At 36.3% G+C, this 24,071-nt stretch overlaps 1 protein-coding gene and 1 pseudogene across 1 annotated transcript in view; both read right to left on the bottom strand.

The window, feature by feature from the left end:
* NALCN (sodium leak channel, non-selective) overlaps window positions 1-24,071 on the bottom strand; it is a 526,457-nt gene that overhangs the window by 469,452 nt on the left and 32,934 nt on the right. Inside the window, exon 4 of the mRNA XM_072622030.1 lies at window positions 22,997-23,179. Coding sequence (XP_072478131.1) covers window positions 22,997-23,179 — 183 coding nt within the window. The remainder of the gene's footprint in view (window positions 1-22,996; window positions 23,180-24,071) is intronic.
* LOC140512962 (U6atac minor spliceosomal RNA) lies at window positions 4,391-4,490 on the bottom strand (annotated as a pseudogene).

Below are 24,071 nucleotides of genomic sequence, written 5' to 3'. Positions count from 1 at the left end.
CAAATAGTACAAAATCAGGGCTTAGTTTTTCATTGTTATTTTCTAGACTTGAAGTAAAAAATATGAATGATGCAGATTAAATTTAAAAGGGTATAAAGGGTATTCCCCTCCCCCCTTCCACACTTCCTCTGGTTGTTAAATATTTAACATCACACCACTGCTACAGAAGAAGACTTTTACATACAGTATGATTGGTAAGTACTCTAGCTGAAAAGGACAAAAGATGGAAATGGAATTGGCTGTAAGATTTGGAGAAAATGGAGACATGTAAAGAAAAAAGTACCAAAAGACTTCATGGAAGAGGTGAGCAGTAAGAAATGAAATCTTTAATAAGCTTTCTGAAAGATAATTAATATGGCATTGATTGGCTAGAATAAAAGGTACAAAAATCACTGGTAGATTACCTTAAATAATTTAGACCTCAGAAGATCTATGATTTAATTGGCATGAGTATTCCTGCTATGCCATACCATATATGTTAATAACAATGGAAAGAACACTAGTTTTAAGGTCAGAAGACTTGGTTTCCAGTCTTCCCTGTCACTTAGTTCTTTTATGATCTTGGACAAATTTAACCTCCTTGGGTCCTGATTACCTTATATGTAAAATGGGGTGGGGATTTTGATTAGAGAGCTTCTGGGGTTCCTTCTGTTTCTAGATCTATAAACTATACGAGGTTTAGAGAATTCTCTGAAGTTAACAAAACTAGCTTTCTAATGATAGCCACTAGTTCAAGTGTCAGCTTCATACTTGAAATCTTTCTGGACTTTTAAGGAAAAATTTATGCTCCACTGGCACAGTCTTCAAGAATCTAGTATCCCCTCAAAGTCAAAATAATCATTAGATTACAATGCAAAGGTGTGGTCTAGATGAAGTGCTATAAGATATTTGTTAATCTCCTACTATCTACTGGAAGATTATCAAAGGGTTCAGAGTCATAGAAGAGGTACCATCTGAATTATATCTTTGGAAGAAGATAATAAATGCCTACCTTAGATCACAGTTATTTTATATTCTTGTCTTATCCTCTTTATTGGCCATGGGCTCACAAAAGGTAAGGTTTTTGTATGCCAAAAAACTAAACCTTATGGATAGGAGGGACTTAATGACTGTTGTATATGCTGAACTAAATCACTGAACTATGTCTCCAAGGCCAAGGTGTCACAATAACAACTAATGAATACCTTTTGTTGAAGAGCCAAAGGTCAGTGGAAATTCCTAAATCCCAGGAAGAGGAGGACCCAAGGGCCATCCAATAGTACAATTAGGGAGCATTTTTGTTAAATCATGAACCAGGGTAGTCCAGTCAACTTTAATCCTGGTTAGAGAGCTTTAAAAAAATCCCCAGAATAGAGAAGTTCTGGGTTGAGGAGGACTTCTGGGGATTTAGGATGGTATGGAGTCTTGTCCTCTGAACTCAATGGATTCTCTATGATGTCTCAGAAACATTCTCCATTTTCCCCATCCTGTTACTGTTGCTTGTCCTTCAAGATGACCATAATGTAAGAAAGTGATGGCATGACTTGCAAGTGAATTGGATTTAAGTGAGGAAGGTCTATGCAAAGTCACCAGCCTTACTGTCTCTTCAGGAGCCATATGAATCTAGTGGAAAGATATAGATCAGGAGAACTGGAGATGATGGTCCTGGCTGCAGTGGGAGCCCTTGTCCTTTTTAAACCAAGGTCTTTCTCAGATCTCAGTTTGTCTGAGGCAACACCCCTTCAGTGATTAATGCTAGGTAAAAATAAGGCAAAGACTGGTCTCTTTATTTAGTCAAAAAAAAAAATCAATCCAGGAGGGGGAAGACCCTCAGGGTTTCTGGACAAAACAGAAACAACTGCTACTTACACTCTTTGTGAGGCATCAGAATTCAAACAAAGAACAAGTGAGGCTTGGGCTGGGACCTATTGTTGACCAATCAGTGAGGGCTGTGGTTTTAGCCATGGTCCATCAAAAGTAATCTAATCAATAAACCCCAAAATATCTTCCTATTTTTCAGCAATCAAAATTTATATTCCTTTGGGCAACTTTCTATGAATTCCACATGGATCAAAAGGAATGTATTGGTTGATACTCGTTGAAAATGGAAATAAGATAACAAGATAACTTGTGCAATGGGTTTGAAGGTTTGCCTCTTATTCTATACATATTGTCAAGGTTTTCCTATATCACATAGGTTGTATCTCAATCTGGATCCAGATGACTCTGGAGAATAAGTGAGGCTGGTCTCCTAGCACAGCCCTCCTTCACTCAAAACAAAATTAAGTGCAAGTCATGTCATCATTTCTCTGATGATATGGTCTTCTTCAGCAATGAAGGATGAGCACAACTACTTTTGGGCAGAGCATCCGCAAGTAAGGGTATGATTTCCTATGAGGAGGGGAGTAAGAAAAGAAAAAAGGGAAGGAAGGAAGGAAAGAGAAAAGAAAGGACGGAAGGAGAGAGGAGCAAGCTGTAGTGCTCAACTGAACTGACCAGTTGGATCCCCAGTGGGGCAGCTCCTATATGCCATTGCCTAAGGGATAAAACAGGCAGATCTCTTACAGAATCATAGATTATTTTAATCCCCTTTGGGATAGGATACCTGAAAGGTCCAGAGCAGAGATTCTTAACCATCAATGAGTCTGTAAGGTTAGATGGGGAAAAATTCTTACATTTTTATTTTCGTTATTCTCTAGGTGAAATGTAACATTTCTTCTAATTATGTAAAATTCTGAGAATGGTTCCATAGGCTTTATCAAACTATCAAAGGTGTCCATAACACAGAAAATGTTCGGATCTCTGCTCTCAATCTAGTCAGAACTCTCCATAGGATCCATTTGGCTTTGTTAGTGTACACAGTCCAATTCAACTAATATTCATTATGTCTTCACTGTGTGTGAAGTACTCAGGTATTTGAGAAATAAAAAAAAAAATAAAACTAGCATCAGAGCTTTTATTCTATTGAATGCAAGGGGGCATCTTATGGTCAGGTTGCTCACTGGAATCATGGCAAACTTTTAGCATATCTCTGATATTATGGTCAGAGAATGAAGCTTATTCACCTAAGTGATTCAGTCTTGTCATGGATTCTGATTCCGTAGCTTTTTTCATCTGTGCTTCTTTATTGAGGCAACTGTTGGCATATTTCTATCCTCTCCTAAGTTATTCCTCTCACCTCAGAAAGTAGTTACTAAGATGAGCTTTTGTTGACTGCTCAGGTGTTCCTGAGTTACTTCCAAGTAACCCACAAAAAAGCATGCTTATTCTCACAAGGATGATTCATTTGAAAAGATGTTTACAATTAAAGCCCAATTAGGGAAAAGCTTTCCTGGGGATATAGCACTGAGATGAATCATTTATGTTCCCAAAGCACTGATCCTCATCTCATGCCTCCAGCCTTTCCATTGTCCTTGATTTCCCTGGCCTTGGTTGCCACATGGGGCATGATTGACAATAATAACCCAAGCCTCTGATTCTTCTCTCTTATTTTTTAATTTAATTTTTTTAATTAAGGCTTTTCTCTCCCTTTCAACTCTCTCACCCACTAGAGGACAAGGAGGAAGGGAAGGGAAAAGAAGAAGGAAAACCTTAACAGCATCTAAGTACAATCAAGCAAGGCAAATCCCTACGGTAGCAAGTCTAAAGAATGTCTTTTTTCTATAAATGAAGATCAGGGAAATGTGGGTGGCATCCATGGGTACCTCGAAATCATGGTTGGTCATTATGTAGAATCAAAGTTCTTAAGCCTTTCAAAGTTGTTTTTTTTTTAATTCACAATAATGTTATTATATAAATTGTACTCTTGCTTCTGCTCACTTTATTTTCATCAGTTCATATAAGAATTTCCAGGTTTCTATGAAACTATACCTTTCGCAGTGTTTTATAGCATGGTGGTATTAGATTAAACTCATATACTATATTTTGTTTACCTGTTTCATAATTGATGGGCAGTCTCAGTTTCTGGACAGCTATTGGGCACAACATGTAGTGACTGGAATCAGGAAGACTCATCTTCATGAGTTCAAATCTGTCCTCAGTTGTGCCATGTGACTCTGGGCAAGTCACTTAACCAGTTTGCCTCAAATTCCTCATCTGGAAAATGAGCTAGAGAAGGAAATGGCAAGCCACTCCAGCATCTTTGCCAAGAAAACTCCAATGGTGTCACAGAGTCATTACAACTGAAATACCTGGACAATAACCCTCAGTTTCCAGTTCTTTGCTGATCCAAAAAGAATTATATATATATATATATGGATTCTTTTCCTCTTTGTTTCATCTCTTGGTGGATATCTAAGTAATGATATCATTGGGTCAAACGGTACACACTGTTTAGCACATTTTGAAGCACAGTTAGTAATTATTTTCCAAAATGGCTGGATCAATTCACAGCTTCACCAACAGGCATTAATGAAAAGCTTGGTTAGATATCACAAAGAAGGTAGCAATGTTTTAACTTGTGTGTGCATAGATATCAAGGGAGATGCTAAACATCTCTTTTCATATAACTCAAAACTTTTTCTTGTATCCTTATTTGTCATTATGTTATATTTTTCCTTGTTCAATTTTTATTGATGTTAATTTCTTTTTAGACATTGTTATTACTTCCTAGGGCAGCTAGGTGGTACAATGGATAAGAACAAAGACTGAACATCCAGGAGCCAAGATGGTGGAGTAATCTGTAAAAGCAATCTGCCTCCCCTTGTTGATCTTGAAAAACCCAGAAAAGGAGGGCAGAGCCAAGATGGTGGAGTAAAAGCAGAGATTTTCTAGAGCGTACCCACCAAGCCCAGTCAAATTCCTGTAAAAAATGGCTCTAAACTAACTCTGGAGCTGCAGAACCCACTGACAGAGAAATGCAAATCTCCAGCCCAAGACAGCCAGGAAAGTCACCAGGAAGTGTCTATCTCACCACACAGGGAGCAGGGTGCAGTCCAGCGTGGGCTGTGCCAGCACAGACAGAACCTGAGTAGGCTTTGGGGAGACTGAATCTCTCACACCTGTGGAAGTTTCCAGACATCATTATCCCAAAACATTGAGGATAAATTAGAAGATTAATGGGAAAAGTCTCTGGGATCAGTCCAGGAGAGTAGAGTGGTCCAGCCCCAGACTCAGGGCCATGGGGGGAGGTGGGGAGGGGGGAAGGGAAACCTGCAGCAGCCACAGCAGCAACAGGGGCAGCTGCAGTCACTGTTAATGGAGTTCTAGGCCTACAGATTGTAGGAGGATTGTGTGGCTGACAGGAAACTCCCCACCCTCCACTAGAAGCAAACAACTACGTTGACAAAGAGCTCAAAAGTCAAGTAAATGGCTGGGAAAGTGAGAAAAAACTGAAAAAAAGAATCATACTATAGAATCTTACTTTGATAACAAGGAAGATTAAAGCATGCAAACAGAAGACAATAAAGTCAAAGCTCTTCCAAAGACTCCAAGAAAAATATGAATTGGCCTCAAGCTGTGGAAGAGCTCAAAAAGGATTTTGAAAATCAAGTAAGAGGAGTAGAGCAAAAATTGGGAAGAGAAATGACAGTGATGCAAGAAAATTATGAAAAACAAATCAACTACTTGCTAAAGGAGACCCCAAAAAAATGCTGAAGAAAATAACATTTTAAAAAATAGAATAACCCAAATGGCAAAAGACATTAAAAAGCCAATGAAGAGAAGAATGTCCTAAAAAGCACAACTGGCCAGATGGAAAAGGAGATCCAAAAGCTCATTGAACAAAATAATTCCTTAAAGATGAGTGGAAGCTAATGACTTTATGAAAAATCAAGAAATTATAAAATGAAACCAAAGGAATGAAAAAATAGCAGACAATGTGAAATATCTCATTGGAAAAACATCTGACTGGAAAATAAATCCAGGAGAGACAATTTAAAAATTATGGGACTACCTGAAAGTCATGATTAAAAAAAAAGAACCTAGATATCATCTTTCATGAAATAATCAAGAAAACTGCTCTGATATTCTAGTACCAGAGGGTAAAATATATCCAAAGAATTCACTGATCACCTGCCAAAAGCAATTCAAAAAGAAAAACTCCTAAGAATATTGTAGTCAAATTCCAGAATTCCCAGGTCAAGGAGAAAATATTTCAAGCAGCCAGAAAGAAATAATTCAAATATTGTGGAAATACAATCAGGATAACACAAGATCTAGCAGCTTCTACATTAAGGGATCTCATATGATATTCCAAAAGTCAAATAAGTTAGGATTAAAATGAAGAATCACCTACCCAGCAAAATGGAATATAATACTTCAGGGGAAGAAATGGTCATTCAATGAAATAGAGGACTTTCAAACATTCTTGATAAAAAGACCAGAGCTAAATAGGAAATTTCATTTTCAAACACAAGAATCAAGAGAAGCATAAAAAGATAAACAAGAAAGAGAAATCTTAAGGGTCTTACTAAAGTTGAACTGTTTATATTCTTACATGGAAAGATAGTATTTGTAACTCCTGAGACTTTTCTCAGTTTTGGGGTTGCTGCAGGGATTACATACATATAATCAGAGGGCACAGGGTGAGTTGAATAGGAAAGGATGACATTTAAAACAATAAAATAAAATTAAGGTGTGAGAGAGGAATATACTGGGAGAAGAAAGGGAGAAATGGAATGGGGCAAATAATCTCTCATATAAGAGGCAAGAAAAAGTTTTTTTCAATGGAAGGGAAAAGGTGGGAGATGAGAGGGAAAAAGTGAAGCTTACTCTCATCACATTTGGCTTAAGGAAGGAATAACATGCGCACTCAATTTGGTATGAAAATCTATCTTGCACTACAGGAAAGTAGGGGAGAAGGGGATAAATGGGGTGGCAGGAGATGATAAAAGGAAAGGCAAATGGAAGGAGGGGGTAATTAGAAGTAAACATTTTGCGGGAGGGACAAGTCATAAGAGAGAATAGAGTAAATGGGGGACAGTTTGGGATGAAGGGAAATATAGTTAGTCTTTCACAGTGTGAATTTATGAAAGTCTTTTGCATAACTACACATGTATAACCTATATGGAATTGCCTGCCTTCTCAGTGAGGATGGGTGGGGAGGGAGGAAGGGAGAGAAGTTGGAACTCAAAGTTTTAAAAAAAGAATGTTAAAAATTGTTTTTACATGCAACTAGGAAGTAAGAAATGCAGGTAATGGAGTATAGAAATCTATGTTGCCCTACAAAAACATAGAGGAGATGGGGATAAGGAAAGGGAGGGGTGTGATAGAAGGGAGGGTAGGTTAGGGGAAGAGGTAATCAGAATGCAGGGTGTCTTAGGGTATGGGAAGGGGAGAGATGGGGATAAAATTTGGAACTCAAAATTTTATGGACATGAATTGTGGAAACTAAAAATAAATAAATAAATTTTCAAAAAAGAAAAACTCAGAAAATATTTACTCAGGAAAAATCCTGGAACGGTGGATACAGCCAAAGGGATAAAGAGTCTCTTAGCCTGTGGGGCTAGGAAAAGTCAAAAAGGAGGAGTCCCTCTTGCCATGGCTGAAGGAGACCAGTGCAGGAAGAGAGTTGTTTGAGACAATGCCACTTCAGTGAACCAGGAGGAGATCTTAAGCCCAGGGTGTGGAGTCCATAATCATCAACACCAGGACCCCCAGCATTCCTCAGCACATACAGGGGAATTGGGAAGATATTAGTGCAGATGAGGCTCACCACCAACAAAACTTGCCTCTGTTCTAGCTCAGGGAACTAGACCCCCTGCAGCCAGATGACCCCCCACCCCCACCCCTTCCCCAGACTTAACACAACTAGCTCCAGGGTATCTCCTGGGAAACTGAAAAAGCTTTGGCCTCTGCTTTGGCACACCAGCCAGCTCAGCACCAGGTAAACTGCAGCATTTTAGCTTCTAGCTGGAAGAACCAGAGGCCACAATACCCAGAGCCTCAAGTTCTAAGCCTAAGAACATTGGGAAAGAGCCCCCTGTGCCCCAGAAGCAGAAATCCACTTTAAAAGCCAGGAAAATGGTGATCGTCATGAGCAAGAAGCAAAAGAAAAGACCATAGAATCTTTCCATGGAGACAAGGACCAAAATACAAATACCAAAGAGGTCAGCATTGAGAGTGTACTCTCATCTAAAACTTCAGAAGGGAATATGAACTGGTTGCAAGCTCAAAGAGCATTCTTGGAAGAGCTGAAGAGGGATTTTAAAAGTCAAATTAGAGAAGTAGAAAAAAACTGGCCAAGGATTTTAAAAATGTGAAAAAAAGAATTCACTTAATAGAATAGCTCCTTAAAAAGGAAAACTGGAAAATGGAAAAGGAAGTACATATTCTAATTGGAGAAAATAACTCCTTAAAAGGAACAATTGGGCAAATGGAAAAGAAGATGAAAACGTTAACTGAAGAAAACAATCTAGTAAAAATTAGAATTGGGCAAATAGAAGTTAATGACACTGAGACATCAAGAAGCAGTCAGAATCCAAAGAATAAAAAAAAAAATAGAAGAAAATTTGAAATATCTCATTGGAAAAACAACTGACCTGGAAAATAGTTCCAAGAGAGAAAAATCTAAGAATTATTGTTCTACCTGAAAGCCATGATGAAAAAAAAGAGCCTGGACAATATCTTCCAAGACATCAAGAAGGAAACTGCCCAGAGATCCTAGATCCAGAAGGCAAAATAGTAATCGAAAGAATCCACCATTTACCTCCTGAAAGGAATCCCAAACTGAAAACACCAAGGAATATCCTTACCAAATTCCAGAACTATCAAGTGAAGGAGAGGCAGAGAGCCAGAAAGAAACAATTCAAATATCAAGGACCTACAGTCAGGACCACACAGGACCTTGCAGCTTCTAAATTAAAAGATCAGAGGAATTAGAATATGATATTCCATAAGGCAAAGGAGCAAGGACTACAATCAATGATCAATTACCCAGCAAAACTGAATATAATATTTTAGGCAAGGAGATGACATCTAATGAAATAAGGGACTCTAGACTTTCCTGATGAAAGGCCAGAGCTAAATACAAAATTTGATCTTCAAATACAAGTCTCAAGAGAGTCATAAAAAGGTGAACAGGGAAAAAACAAACTTGTTATTCAATATGGAATATTGTTTACATTCCCATAAGGGAAGATGACACTTGTTAATCTTGAGAAGTGTATATTTATTATGATATATAAAAGGGATATACATAGATAGAGGGAGTGAGTATAAATTAAATTATATGAAGAAAAAAATGTGATTTAAGAATGTGAAGAGATTGTAAAAAGAGATGTGAAAAAGGGGCAGAAAAAGTAAATTGCATCACAGGAAGAGACACAAAAACATACGACAGTAGAGGGAAAGAGGGGAGGCAGATAAGCATCGTTTGAGATTTGCTCTCATCTGATTTGGTTCAAGGAGGGAACAGGAAACTCAGTTAAGTATGGAACTCTAACTAGCTCTATAGACAGTAGGAGGGGAAAGGGGAAAGAAATGGAAGAGGAGGGTAAAAGGGAGGGAAGAAGTAGTAAGGGAAAAATGGAGTAAAAAGGAGGGGGGCTGAAAGAAGGGAGGAAGGCAGTAGTCAAAAATTAAACCTTTATTGTGGAGGGGAAAGGAGAAGGGAGAACTAAAAGCATAAACAGGGGGAAAAAGGATGGAGGGAAAGACACAGATAATAATCACAACTGTGAATGTGAATGGTCAAAGGATACGAACAGACAGTTTTCAGAGGAAGAAATTAAAGCTATCAATAGTCATATGAAAAAATGTTCTAAATCACTAGTGATTAGAGAGATGCAAATTAAAACCACTCTGTGGTACCACATTACATTTACCAGATTGGTTAACATGACAAAACAGGAAGATCATAAATGTTGGAAAATATGTGGGAGAGTTGGAACACTAATTCATTGTTGGTGGAACTGTGAGCTGATCCAACCATTCTGGAGAGCAATTTGGAATTATGCCCAAAGGGCTACAAAAATGTGCATACCAAAAATGGGAAAGGGTCCCACATGCAAAAAAAAAATATTTATAGCAGCTCTTTTTGTTGTGGCCAAGAACTGGAAATCAAGGGGATGCCCAACAATTGAGGAATGGCTGAAAAAGTTGTGGTGTATGAATGTAATGGAATACTATTGTGTTATAAGAAATGATGAAGAAGAAGACTTCAGAGTGGCCTGGAAGGACTTGTATAAACTGATCCGGAGTAAAAGGAGCAGAACCAGGAGAACTTTGTGCACAGCAAAAATCACAGTATGTGAGGCATTTTTCTGGTAGACTTCGCCCTTCACGGCAATGCAAGGAGCTAAAACATTCCCAGTGGACTCTTGGGGAAAACGCCTTCCACATCCAGAGAAAGAACTATGGAAGTAGATCTAAAGCAGACCATTTTCTCTTGTGTTATGTTTTATTTTGCTTTATGGTTTCTCCCATTCATTTTAATTTTTCTATGCAACATGACTAAGGTGAAAATATATTTAATAGGAACGTATGTGTAGAAGTATTTAAGATTGCACTCAGTCTTGGGGAGGAAAGGGGGAGGAAGGGAGAAAATATCTAAGATATATGGAAGTGATTGTAGAAAATTGAAAAGAAATTAATTAATTAATTTTAAAGAAAGCACCAAGACCTAGAATCAGGAAGACCTGAATTCAAATGTGGCCTCAGACACTAGCTGTGTGACTGTGGGCAAGTTGCTTAACCCTGTTTCCTTGGTTCCTCATCTGTAAAATCAGTTGGGGAAGGAAAAGACCACCCACTCCGGTATCTTTGCCAAGAAAGTCCCAAGTGGACTTAGGAAGAGTCAGACACAACTGAAATTACTGAAAAACAACAAAACACTTCTCAATGATTCCATCTATTCAACAGAATCCTTCCTCATTACAAATAAGTCAAGCAAGATAAATCAACATACTGTCCAAGTTTGAAAATGTGCACTTCATTCCACATCTATAACCTATGTCTGCTGAGAAAGAGGAGGCATGTTGCACAATTTCTTTGTTCCCCAAAGTTATGGTTGCATTATACATTAATCACTATACTAACATCTTTCAGTGCTGTTGACTTTTACATTATTGTGATAATCATGTAAATTATGCCCCTGGCTCTGTTTACCTTGCTCGGCATTATTTCATACAAGTCTTTCCAAGATTCTCTAAATACTCAAAATATTTGCATTTTCCAAAATATTTTCACATATATACATCCCCAATAATCTCCTCAAATATCCTAAGAATTCAACAAGATCATTATTTAATAAATAAAGAAAAGAAGGGGATTCTGGAAGGACACATAATGATCATGAAGAAAAGGAGGTCTCAAGCCTGCCAATATAATTCTTTCCACTTCAGCACAAAGCTTAAATTTGTATTGCTGTAAAAACAAAGTGTACCCCTTCTAGAAAACACCTTGTTTAGGTAATCTTCTGGGTCAAACACTTATACCAGTTATTCAAGGAGAGACCTGCCTCATTGGTGGAAATAGAACTATAAAGAATGTAGTATTTCATCTCTGTATGTTTAATATACTTATAAGTCTTTTTAATCATACTGGAAGAGTGCAAGTTCTAGTTGTCTCTACCCAACTGCAAAGGTTTCAAGGATGGTCTTGATGACAGATTGCTGTCCTAAGACAAACTAACTAAACATGGAGAGGCTCATTCAAAAACCATTAGCCACAAGGTGATGAATAACAGTAGCAACTAACTGAACTGTTTGCATGGAAATGGGAATACACACATCCACTTGGCACATAGAGGTTCTTAATGAGAGATATAAGGAAGAAATGTATCACAAAGGAGTTGAAATATTTCAAATGATTAATATATATTGGTTGCCCCAAAACTGCATATTTACAAAGAAAATTGACCCTATGATCACTTGAAGGAAAACTGGATAAGACAGAAACTAAATGAGAAAAAAATGAAAGGTAATTTGACTACTCCAACAGAAAAGAAGAGGGAAGCCAAAAGCTAAGGTCCTTTTACTATAGAAAATTCTGTACCTAATGATCTTATCATGAAATGCTCACATTGGTGCTATTGATGGCAAGAGTTTTCATGATGGAGGTAGGGCGACTCAGAGGCAGAGGAAACACTTGTATATACCAGTGGTAAAGGACATTCTTTTGGCATTAGCAAAATTGAGGGTTCTGTATGATTTTATCTCAGATCTTCACATATATATACATACACACATATATAATGTATATGCATATACAGAAATATACATATGCATCTATATATGTGTGTATGTATATACATATATATATATATATAAAGAAATATTATATACTTAAATACTTGTATCCAAAAATATACAACTTACTCTACAAGAAAGCCACAATTGGGAGTGGGACCAAGCAGGAGGTTGTACCTCAAAAAGAACAGAATAAACAGAAAACATCTATTAAGGTAGTGTGACTTCCATCAGTGGAGAGTCCTACAATGATGAAATCAAAGCCATTTTAACATACTGAAGCATAGTTCTTCAAGTATCAACTTACCTAAAATGTTCAACTTACTACACTCAAACGTTTTTTATACAAAAGTCTTGTTTTCATACTTAAAATCTGTCAATATCAAAAGTATATCAATTTTTCTTTCCAAAATCTTCACACAAAATTGTCAGTAGATTCCCCTAACTAAAATGAATATTCTAAAAGTAGTGTTTTCCTAACATTACAATAGTTATAGATTAACCAATAAATACCCCACCTTTTAACTTTTTCTTTATAAAATAATGAAAAGAAATATTTGAGATCTTTTTCCAGTGACCAATTAATGGAATAATACTGGAGAAATGGAATCATTTCAATATTGCATTCTTATTATAAGCAAGAAGGGGGGCAGGAGCACAGTTGGCTTTATTGTGTCCAAAGGCAACAAGAAAAATCATTTCATGTAACATTTGGTTATCTCTTATTGCTGTGATCATGATAAGTATTTTCAAAAGGACCACCATGAAAAGGACTGCAGCTTGTACGCCAACATCTGTTCCAGAGGATAAAGAGGGAGAGAAGTTCTACGGAAAATTTTGTTGGGTTAAGATCAAGTACTAAAACTTGGGCCAAGATACTGCGAAGTAATGAGAAAACTCCTGGTGTGGATATTACAAAGGAAACAGGGACATTTTTGTAGAACATATAATTGGAAAGAAGCAATATTATGATCATCCTTTTGTTCTGTTTTATGAAGGCAGGACATGTTTCTTTCTTTTTCCCAAGAAATAGACTATTTTAATTGACATTTGTATACTTTTTCTCTCTTTATCCATCTTGACACTTTTTTTAACTGTTTTTAGAAGTACACATCTGTCCCTTTTCATGACCTGAGCTTTGTTTTAGACAGATGTTGTTTTGTTCAAGTTGCAGTCCTTATGCAGATATGGAATTGTTTTATGCAGAATACTGATCTAAATATATGTGCAACTAAATTCACTACACTTGAAATGTTTTAGCCTGTTTTAAACAAAGTAAAATAAATCACATATACATTTATCGGTTCAATAAAACTTTCATATATATATATATATATATATATACATTTTATATATAGATAGATAGATATTAGATTAATTCAATTCAAAGTTAAGAAAAAGCAAAAAAAATGTTGGTGGAAAATATGATTCAGAAGCACAGACAGAGAAAGGCCAAAGGCTAACATATAAAGTTCACACTTACACATCATTAATACTTCCTTGGAGAAAATAATCTTAGGGCAGTGACCATGCTGAATACAGAATCACAGCGTACACAAACACACACAAAAATGAAGCTGATTAAATTTAACAGACAGGAAATAATTCTTTACTGATCTGGGAATTGTTCCTGAGTCAACAGTCCCTCTACAGTCAGAACACTTGGTTAAAAAAAAAAGATCAAAATTAATACAAGACTAAGAGAATTAAAATGAGAAAAAGATACATTGGTCATTAAATTAAATTAAAACAGATGGAAGAAAGGACATTGAAAAGGATTATAAAAATTTCATGCCAAATATTGATGTAAAATGGTTGCCATAGCAATGTGATACAGAGGAGAGAGGGCAAGTCTTGGAGTAAGGAACAATTGGGTTCCGGTCCTACCTCTGACACATACTAGCTATGTGGCCAGAGGCAAATCACTTAACCCTTTGAAACCCAGCTCTTACAGAGGTAACTCCAAACTGGCTAAAAGCATATATTATCTGCACTGAGGCAGAGTGTTCACACTCTGATGGTTCCTGACACTGATAAAGTCACCTTATAGGAATAAAAAAAAAAATTAACTGCAATATAGAGAAAACCAAAAGAACCTATGATTCATTTCAATCAACAAACACTTGGCCCACTTTCCAAAAAGAGAGATATGCCAACTACAGGCAACATTTGGAATTTGGATTTTCAACTTTTGAATGGGAATTTCAACTTACTCCTAAAATCTTATTGAGAATGGGGGTAGAAGATTATTATCAATATTGACTCAAAGTAACAAGAAGCAATGAAGGGGAAAAGTTTTATAGAAAGCTTAGCTAGACACCCAAGGAGGATGAAACTAGAAAACAAAAACATTAAAAATGGTAATGATCTGGCAAGATTTTTTTTTTATTCATATTTTTAAAGGAACAAATTCTTTTCATTATTAAAAACAATGCAGCCACTACATTTTGATGATGTCAGCTCTGAATGTGTTCACAGAGGAACTACAAATAGTACAAAAAAAATAAAGTAGCAGGACCAGATTAAGCTTATTCAAAATGAATCCATGCAAGAAGAGACATAATTTAGTTATGTAAGAGAAGGAAAGATAACCAAGACATGGAAATAATAACAAAAAATTATTATAAAGGGAGCATCAGTGATTGCCTAACGATATATCTGCTTTCCCTCCTATATAAAATACTTATGAAGTAATCTGCACTTATACTAAGGGTATCCTTGAAGACAGTATTAGAAGCGAAGAGTAATGCTTTCTCAAGAGATATAGTTTTCATTTCAGGCTTATTTACTATCATGTAATTGATTGAAAAAGATAGAGAGAATACAATAACCCACTAAGCTTTTGTTCTGTTGACCATAATGAAGCAGTTATTGAGCAAAATACCAATCAGAACTTCTTTTTCAGTCCTGGGCAGGAAGCCAGGCCTTCACTGCCATTCAGAGTGCTTGTTCTTTTCCTCCGTTCTCACAGCAGCCAAGGTCCTGGCCTTGCTGTGCCTGCAGGTAATCCTGTCCTCTAGGCCAGTGACTGCCAAGTGTCTGCTACAGAACTGCAGAGTCCTGGTGGAGAAAGTACTTCCCTTGGACCTTGGGTTAAAAGTCAAGAAAATCTGGGTTCAAACCCCACCTCGGGTAATCCAAGTAAGTCACTCAACATCTTTGTACCTTGGTTTCTTCATCTATAAAATTAAGGGATTGGGCTCAATAACTTCTAAGGTTTTTTCCAGATCCAAATCTGTGACCCTGTTAGCATATCTTGACACTGGGATCTGCTTCTGATGCTAAAAAGAATGTGCTCTGAGAGCAGAACTGATGACCTGATGTAATATCAGGAAATGCTAACATTTGCAAATGTTCTGCATCTTTGGGGGGAAATGTTCATTTTGCTGACCATAACATATGATTTTAAAATTAATGAGAAATGGCAAAATTTGAATTTTGTTAAGTATTCTCTTTTGAAGCTTCCATTACTTTTATACAATAAAGCCTGTATTTTCATCACCCAACCCCCACCCCAGCCTCTGTCTTCCCTTGTCAAATATTATACAAGAGAGATTCGTTGAAAGAAACAATAGCTATATCTTTGCTAAAAAAATAAGTAAAAACCCTCTCTGATCATTGCTGTAAACCATAATATAAAATTGGAAGATGTGTTTGCTGATGTTTTAGAGGAGATCCAGTTTAGAGGCTATAACAGTAAGGACTTCAACATGCACAGGAGGGCTTGCTGTACAGGTTCTTAGATATGCTTTTCTAAAATGCAAGCAACTTTTGAGGGGCCAACAATCGACTTTAATCAAACATATATGTCATTCACTTAATTTGGGGAAAAAGTCAGCGCCCTGAACGTCAGAGAAAATTCAAACAGAGAAATAAAGACCAACAGACAGAGCTTCCAACTGTCTGACCATAAGCAACACATACATTACAGATCAACAGACAGATCCAACTGTCAGATCATTACATACATACATAGTTACCAGAAGCACCAATATTTAGGTTTTCAAAGGGGGTGGGGGTGGAGAGCAGGCTCCTTATTGGCTCTCCAGAGTCTCATCTGGCCAAACAAACGCTTCCAATGAGCAAGCCCCAAAGTAAAGCCTCAGTGTATTTATATATTTTTCAGAGTCAGGACCCTTGAGAACCTGTGCTTTCATTAGAAATTAACAAAAGGTATGGGCCTTCTTACAAAACAAATCTCCCCTAATCAAGAGTCCCTTAATGAGCAGGCCCATTAATGGGTGGAGAAGATCTTTAACTCTCATTAACATAATTAACATTACAGAGGCCAAGTCACAAATTAATTCCTAAGTAATAGTGAGGTCTTCCAGTATTGTTGTTTGAGGCTGGCATCTTGGTAATTGCATCAAGTCCCAGAATAGCATAGAGCCTCATTAATGAGATCTATAATCACTCAAAAGAGTTTGACCTAATCATTCTAAATACTCAGCACTCAAATGCCCTCACACTCTCATACCATGAAGAGTTCCCTAGGCACTGAACATGGTGGGCACCAAATAAGGGGAAAAAACCAAAGAAACATTATATTTTAACAAAAAAAAAAGTTGTTATTGATGTAAGAACTTTCCCTGCATTGGCTTTCTATATACAATCATACCACTGACTTATCAGAGTGAAAACTAGTTTTTAAAACTGAAGAAGAAAAATTAATAAAGGACAGGGTGTGCAACTGAGATTCATCTTTGTATTATGTATACAAAGAACTAGCCATAAGATGAGAAAAAATGGAAATCTGCAATGACCTTAAGACCAAGAATGCTTTTATTTAGATTTTAACTGCTTTAAATCTATTATCACAAGAAAACCAAATAAGCCCATAAAGTGCCTATATCAGCCAACATTTGACTTATTTGTCAAGTAGAGAAATGATGGACAAAGTTGACACTGGTTTAGATTTCAAATTTGCTTGTAAAATCTTACAAAAAAAAGAATGATGGGTGATTCTGATCAGTTTCATCTTTTCAACTAATAAGTAATTGTTAAGTGCTAGTTACTGTGCTAAGTACTGGTAAAACAATCCATTCACAAAGGAAATTATTTGCACAGGAAAAAAAGGAGAAAGAAAATCTATTGTCCCAGGCACTAATATGCAGTTAAGTTAGCCAATCTATAAAGCTCATCCATTAGGTTATTATATCTTTGATTGACATAGGCTATCAAACTTGTCTATTAGGCTGTTACATCCTTCTTTGACACATTCAATGAACTAGGATTAGATTTGAACAGGAGGAGAGAGAGGGCTGTATTGCCTACAGGAAAATATAAAATTTTTTTAATAATCCTTAAACTTTTCTCTGAAAAAAGGTTAAAATTTTTAATAACAATGATCTGGCAATATTATATGGCTTAAAGGCTGTGGTTCCTGAAGAACTTAAGTTAAAGGTCACCACAATGGAAATGAGAAAGTTTTTAATGTAAAAGAGCACACTTCAATGTTACAAACAAGGAGTTACCCTGACCCAAAAAGAGTAAAGGATCTCAAATTGGAATATATCTACCTCTATCTATCTCTCTATTTGAGACTAGACTAGAATTAGACTAGAATAAAGATGAAAGTTAAGAGAGTTGAGGTGGATACACTGAGAGGTTAGAGTATTTGACAAAACATTCATACGTAGAACCTAGTCACAAGAAAAGTAGTTTCTTGCATACAATAGGCACTTAATAAAGATCTGTTGAATTAAATAATGCATATCTGTAATCTTGAAAGAAGAAGACATGGTCATAAGGTTAAGGAGAAGGATAACTAACACATGATCTCTTTGGTTCATCATCATCTCAAGAGAAATTGAGGAAAACTCCCAGGACAGTGGGTAGACTTGTGATGGTGTATTTATGTTAAGATACAAACAGGAGTTATAATAGGTGGTCAGGCAAGGAAAAGCTATTTTCTGCACTATTGAAAGAAATGTTTAGATAGATCTGATCACATATCACTCTATAGTGGTAGTATTAGCAAAACACTTAAGTTCTTTTCATTCTTAAAACATTTAATAAATGACTGGCTAATATAAAATATGCATGACATATTGAACTTATTTTCATTTCTATGTCAGAGATATAGAAAAGGTGAACTAATTCTAAATGTTTCTATTTTCTTTCTCTTTTTTTATTTAAGAGTAAAACTCAAATATTTTTAAAAATGGTGAAAAAATGGATATTTTTCACTGTTGTTTCCCAGGTAACTTTGTGTAAGGAAATGTTCTCTTCTCCAATGAAGTAGCTGAAAGGAAACAGCTCTGATTTTTCCACAGGAGCAAATATTTTACTGTTTAAATGTGGTAAGGAAAGAGGAGGGAACAAATGCAGGAGAACAGGGAGATGATGTTCCCTTTTTTATCCACTATCAATTTCAACAGTAAAAGCAGGTGCTTGGAAAAACACACTATACAATCTGTTTCAACCTCCATTTCCAGAACTACTTCACATTATCCCACTTAGATGCTTCAATAATCCAACCAAAATGGTCTATTATTGTGTTTAAGTGTTTAAGCACTGCAGTACATTTCCTACCTCTTTACCTTCAGAAAGGTCATCTCTAGATGACCTAGAATTCTGTCCCCCACCTCTGACTCTTGGAATTCCTTATCTCTATCAAAACTGAACACACCCATTCCTTCCCATTGGAGGCTTTTCTTGATTCCCCTCAGTTGTGGCTATTCTCTATCATCCCACCAATGGAATTAATTTGTATCTATCCACATTTACTTATTTGACTATATATGTTATTTTCCTTTAGTGGAATATAAGTTCTTTGAGGTCAAAGTTGCTTTTTATTTCTCCTTCACTTCACCAATACCTAGTACCGTTCCTTTCACATAATAGACACTTCAATAGGAAATCCTTACCTCACTAAATCTTTTCCAAATACCCTTCACTAACAAGGTAGAGTAATACTACTATCTGTAATTATAACTAAGGGCTTTTTTAGCCACTGTATTTCCCCTTCGTTTTTTAAGGGGACAGCCCCATGCTTTGTTTCCAATTAATTTGGCTACAGCATTAGACATAGTGAAAATGAATTTTCCCTTAGGATATATGTGGTAATTTTACTCATCAGCCTATCAAAGCTCCATGTAATTTTGTTGTGGTGTAGAAGGGTATTAAAGATAATATACATCATAATTAAACATTGAAGCAGGCATTATGTAGCATAATAATTGACTATGCACTTAATTTATTAATTTAATAATATCTGCATGTTTGCATACTTATGAAATGTATACATTTTTATATGCAAATTATCCTATGTAAAAAAATATGAGATGCAAATACATCATATTCCCATTTACTAAGAAAAAATGATGGCTGAAGGGTTGCTTTTTGTTTTGTTTTTAACATATCAAGCAGCATGGTACAGTTGACAGAGGCTCAGCTTCATAATTAGGGTAACCTGGGTTTAAGTTCAATATGTGACTAATACTGGCTATGGAACTGTGGGCAAGTCACTTAACTCTTCATTGTCATAACTCTAGGACTGTAAGTTCCAAAGTACTTCCTTTGGGGAATGAATTTCCTCTCCATGAACTCCCTTCAGGAGGGAAGTCATCCAAGCATGAAATCACGATGACTGACTCTTTCTCTATATGTATGTGTGTGTGTATCCTTCATAGTAAGAATTCCTGTCTCTTTACTATTCCTCCTTTAATCTCACCATCTGGTAATTTTACACCTCTGTTCAAAATACTTCAACAGTCCCTTAATACTTCCTTAGTAAAGTTAATTTTATTTTGCTGTGTATTCAAGGCCCCTCAATAAGTAAGGGCCTCCCTACTTTGTCAGATTTATTTCATGCCATTCTATGTATTTCATGCTCCAATCAAACTAAGCCCAGAGACCCCCACACTTTCCCACTTCCATGTCTTTGTTCACATTATTTTTTATGCTTGGAATCATTCTGCAGTTAAATGTCTACTAATTTCTTACAGGCCAACTCACCCTGATTTCTCCAGTAAAACCACACAGCACATGATTTGTATTCTCTTACTGAACATACTTATCATCTATTATTTTGTATCATCACTATCATGGTACTTCATTGTGCAATGAAGGTGATTATGATTTCTCTAAGGGTACTATGCTAGTGGATTCCTAGCTGAAAAATCCTACCAAGATGGAAGGGATTTGAGCCTCACCCCAATGATGGACCATTTGTCTGTTATTTGAGAGTCAACTGAGTCATGTTTGGGGAAGGTAATGACCAGAATGCTGGTCAGTAGTACTTTTAGGGAGGTGTGGAATGGTCTAGAGGGTGAGTGGAGGCACATATTCATATCCATCAGAAAAAGGAGTACCTTAACATAGATCGTGGAAATACTGAACAAAATATTTTCTATCACAATTATTCACATGTTGTATCCCTCTATCAGACTGTAAGTGCCATAAGGGGAGGACATGTCTTATTTGAATTTTGAAATTCACCCAGCACCTACCATAGTGCTCTACAAACTGTCATTGTACAAAATCTGTAATGCACAGCAATGCTGGGCCTAATAAAGACATAGCCTCTAGCCTAGTGTATTTTGTCTTAGAATGCATTATCTCCTTGGATTACAGTGACTAGTGCCTTTGTACAGAAGAATGAGAGATTATTAGTTTACAAAGCAACTGTTAAAAGGTAGAGGGTAGAGTCTCTTCATCTCAATGGGCTCCAGTTTCCATATCCTTCTATGACCATTGACCAATGTCAACAAATCCCAACTGGTCAGAAGAGTCATGAACTACATTCCTCCAATAAACACATTAATAAGTTCTATTCACTGTCTTCCCATATGTATGTCACATTGTTATTTTTTAAAAAGATGATTTATTTGATTCTACTAATCCCACATTTGTGGCAGTTTGATTAGGCAGGGCTTAATTTACCTTTGCACTATCTATAAAGAAGGATTTGTTAAGCAAATCCATAGTGTAAATAAGATTTCCAAGGGGCATGTTTGGCCTGCTTAAAAGAACAAACATTTGAAAGAATTTGGTGCTTTACTGTCATACAATGGGATGAGTCTTTTGTAGGCTGTCTTCATAAACTCATTCAAAAAGCATTAACCAAGTTTCCATAGCATTTGCAACACAGGGATAGACCTAAGAGCATGTAGACAAAAGCATAAGTCCAAGAAAAATAAGCAAAAATATACATGAGACACATAATAATTTCCTGCGTGAGGTAGCTTTCAACCAGATATGGACTTCCTTTGGTTTAGAAGGCAGCAGTTGAACTGAGTTTGGGGAGAACCTTTTTACAAGGTGAGAAGGCACCTAAAAAGTCAGTGAATTTCAGGCATCAAGAATAACAGCTACAAAAGCAAAGTGGTTGCAGATGGAATGGTTGCTCCTGCCCTGGCAGCCAGAAACACTCTTTTATCTGTAGTTGGTCACTATCGGGTTACTGTATCTGTTGAAAGAAGACAGCCTAGGTAGGGGTATATTGGCAAATTATGGCCAACTGGATTACCAAAAAAAAAATTAAAAAAAAAAGTACAAAGGATATGCTTTTAGTTAACATTTTCTGCTTTTCTTTCTAAACTCAATCAACAAAACTATAAATCAATCCCCAATTTGCAGCATTTGCCAATTTCTGAGGTGCAAATGCTCACATTGAAAGTTTAATGATCCAGGGAAGGAATTAAGAGCTGGCTCCAGCTATATCCCTGAGTCTAGGACATAACACCCTCAAATGGAATACAAGAGAAACAGTTACAAGTCTAACTCTTCCATTAGCAAATTTGGCTGAAACACAGAATGTGTGATGCAGAGGAAGGTGAAATCAGCCTGGAAAGCTTGTCTAAAGCAAGATTGTAAAGGGCTTGGAACACCAAATGGAGGAATTTGGTTTTTATCCTATAAAAAAGAGGAAGCCATGGGCATTTTTTGAATAAAAGAGTGACATGCTTTAGGAATATTGATTTTTGATTTGGTAGCCATATGGAGAGAAAGGTGGAGGAAAAACAGGGTTTGTATTACAATAGTACAGGTGAGAGGTGAGGAGAGCCAGAACTGAAACAGTGTCTATGGCAGTGGAGGAAAGCTGGTGGATGTTAGACATATTGTCAAGGTAATTGAATTAATAAGACTTGGCAACTAATTGGACAGGAAGCATGAGAAAAGGAAACAATCAACAAGCATTTCTTAAATGCTTACTGTGTGTTAGGTACTGAGAATGCAAGGACAAAAAATGAAACATGTCCTGCCTTCAACCAGTTTACATTATATAGGGGTAGGGAAGAGGACACTACGTACATCTAAGATCTATACAAAGCAAATAAAGACATAGAGAGAAAGGACCTCAGCATCTGCGGAGATTAAGGAAAGATTTCAAGTAGAAGACAGAGATTGAGCTGAGTTTCAATGGAAACAAGGCTATATTAATGTTAATAAAGGGATCACCAGGTATTAACACCACACCTTACCAAGGTTGGGGAACCTGGAGCCTCAAGCTCCTCAAGTGTGGCCCTTTGACAGATTCCAAACTTCAAAGAACAAATCCAGAACAAAGGACTTGTTCTGTAAAATTTGGACTCAGTCAAAAGGATGCACCCAAGGACCTAGAAGGCCACATGTTTTCTTCCAAAATCCTGCCTCTATCCGACTAAATGGCTGCCCTTCATCCAGTTTTCTCTTCCCCTGACAGCCATCCCCAACCCAATGCATGTAATTTACATAATTTCTATTTTCATTTTACAATTCTATTTTCACTGAGGCTCAGTAATCATATTCTCTTACTCCAAGGAATTTGGCATGAAAAAGAAACTGTGTGAAATTAAGTTTGGCTAGTTAGTTTTACTAAATCAAATACACTAATAATATTAAGCTTCCCCATTCTGATGACAATGTATTTTCTGTATGCAATTTTTTTTAATTGAAAAACTCACCTTAACTATGCCACGAATATGCATTTTTGCTATCATCTCGGCAGTGTAGAGAAACATCAGCATAGTATCCAGGGTAAAGGTGACATACTGGAGAGGGGGATAGTGTTCGAATGTCTTTGGAGTATTCATACAAACTGAAATGACACTGAGGATGGCACAGATGCGCAGCAAAGAATGAACCCACTGAAAAGAAAGCAGTGAAATGATTTTTAATTGGACTTCACACCATATACTATCCAATGTTTGAAACTCATGCTAAGTACTATTTTCTCTCTTTTTCTTTTCTTTCTTGAGGTTTTTCCCTTTTGTTTGGATTCTTCTATCACAACATGACTAACGTGGAAATACGTTTAATATCATTGTACTTGTATAGCCTATATTGGATTGCTTGCTGTCTTGGGAAGAGGAGAAGAGGGAGGGAGAAAAAAAGTTGGAGCTCAAAACCTTATAAAAATGAATGTTGAAAACTATCTTTACATATAATTGGAAAAAATAAAATACTATTAAGTGGAAAAATTTTAAAAGAGAAACTCATGCTAAAAAAAATGAGATATTTAAAAAGACAAATTATAAATTTGCCTGATTGTAAGCTGTCTCATTATTATGTAGGGGAAATCCAGTTAATTTAAAATCTATAGATAGATTTTCTTTTATCTTTTTAGCATTTTTCACATTAATGATATAACACCTTGTGAGTATAATCTGTTGTTACATTAGATAGAATGCTGGATTTGGACTCAAGAAGATTCGAATTCAAATACTGCCTCAGACATTTAGGTCCTCAACAAGATCTTTACCATTTCTTTTGTCTCCATTTCCTTGCCTGTAAAATTGGTCTAATACAAGTTCCTGCCTCACAGGGTTGTTGCAAGGATCAATTAATATAACACGTATAAAGTACTTTTCAAAACATAAAGTACTTTATAAATGCAAGTTATTGTTATTACTCTTTTCCATATACTTTTATTAGTACAACAAGCACTCTTTTTTAAGAGTACAGTGTTTTTTCCAATAAATTTTATTTCATTAAATATTTTCCAATTACATGGTAAAATTTTGATCTCCAAATTCTCTC

Source organism: Notamacropus eugenii, chromosome 6 (assembly GCF_028372415.1).
Source record: "Notamacropus eugenii isolate mMacEug1 chromosome 6, mMacEug1.pri_v2, whole genome shotgun sequence".
Taxonomy (NCBI): Eukaryota; Metazoa; Chordata; class Mammalia; order Diprotodontia; family Macropodidae; genus Notamacropus; species Notamacropus eugenii.
This window is presented reverse-complemented; position numbering and strand designations above follow the sequence as displayed.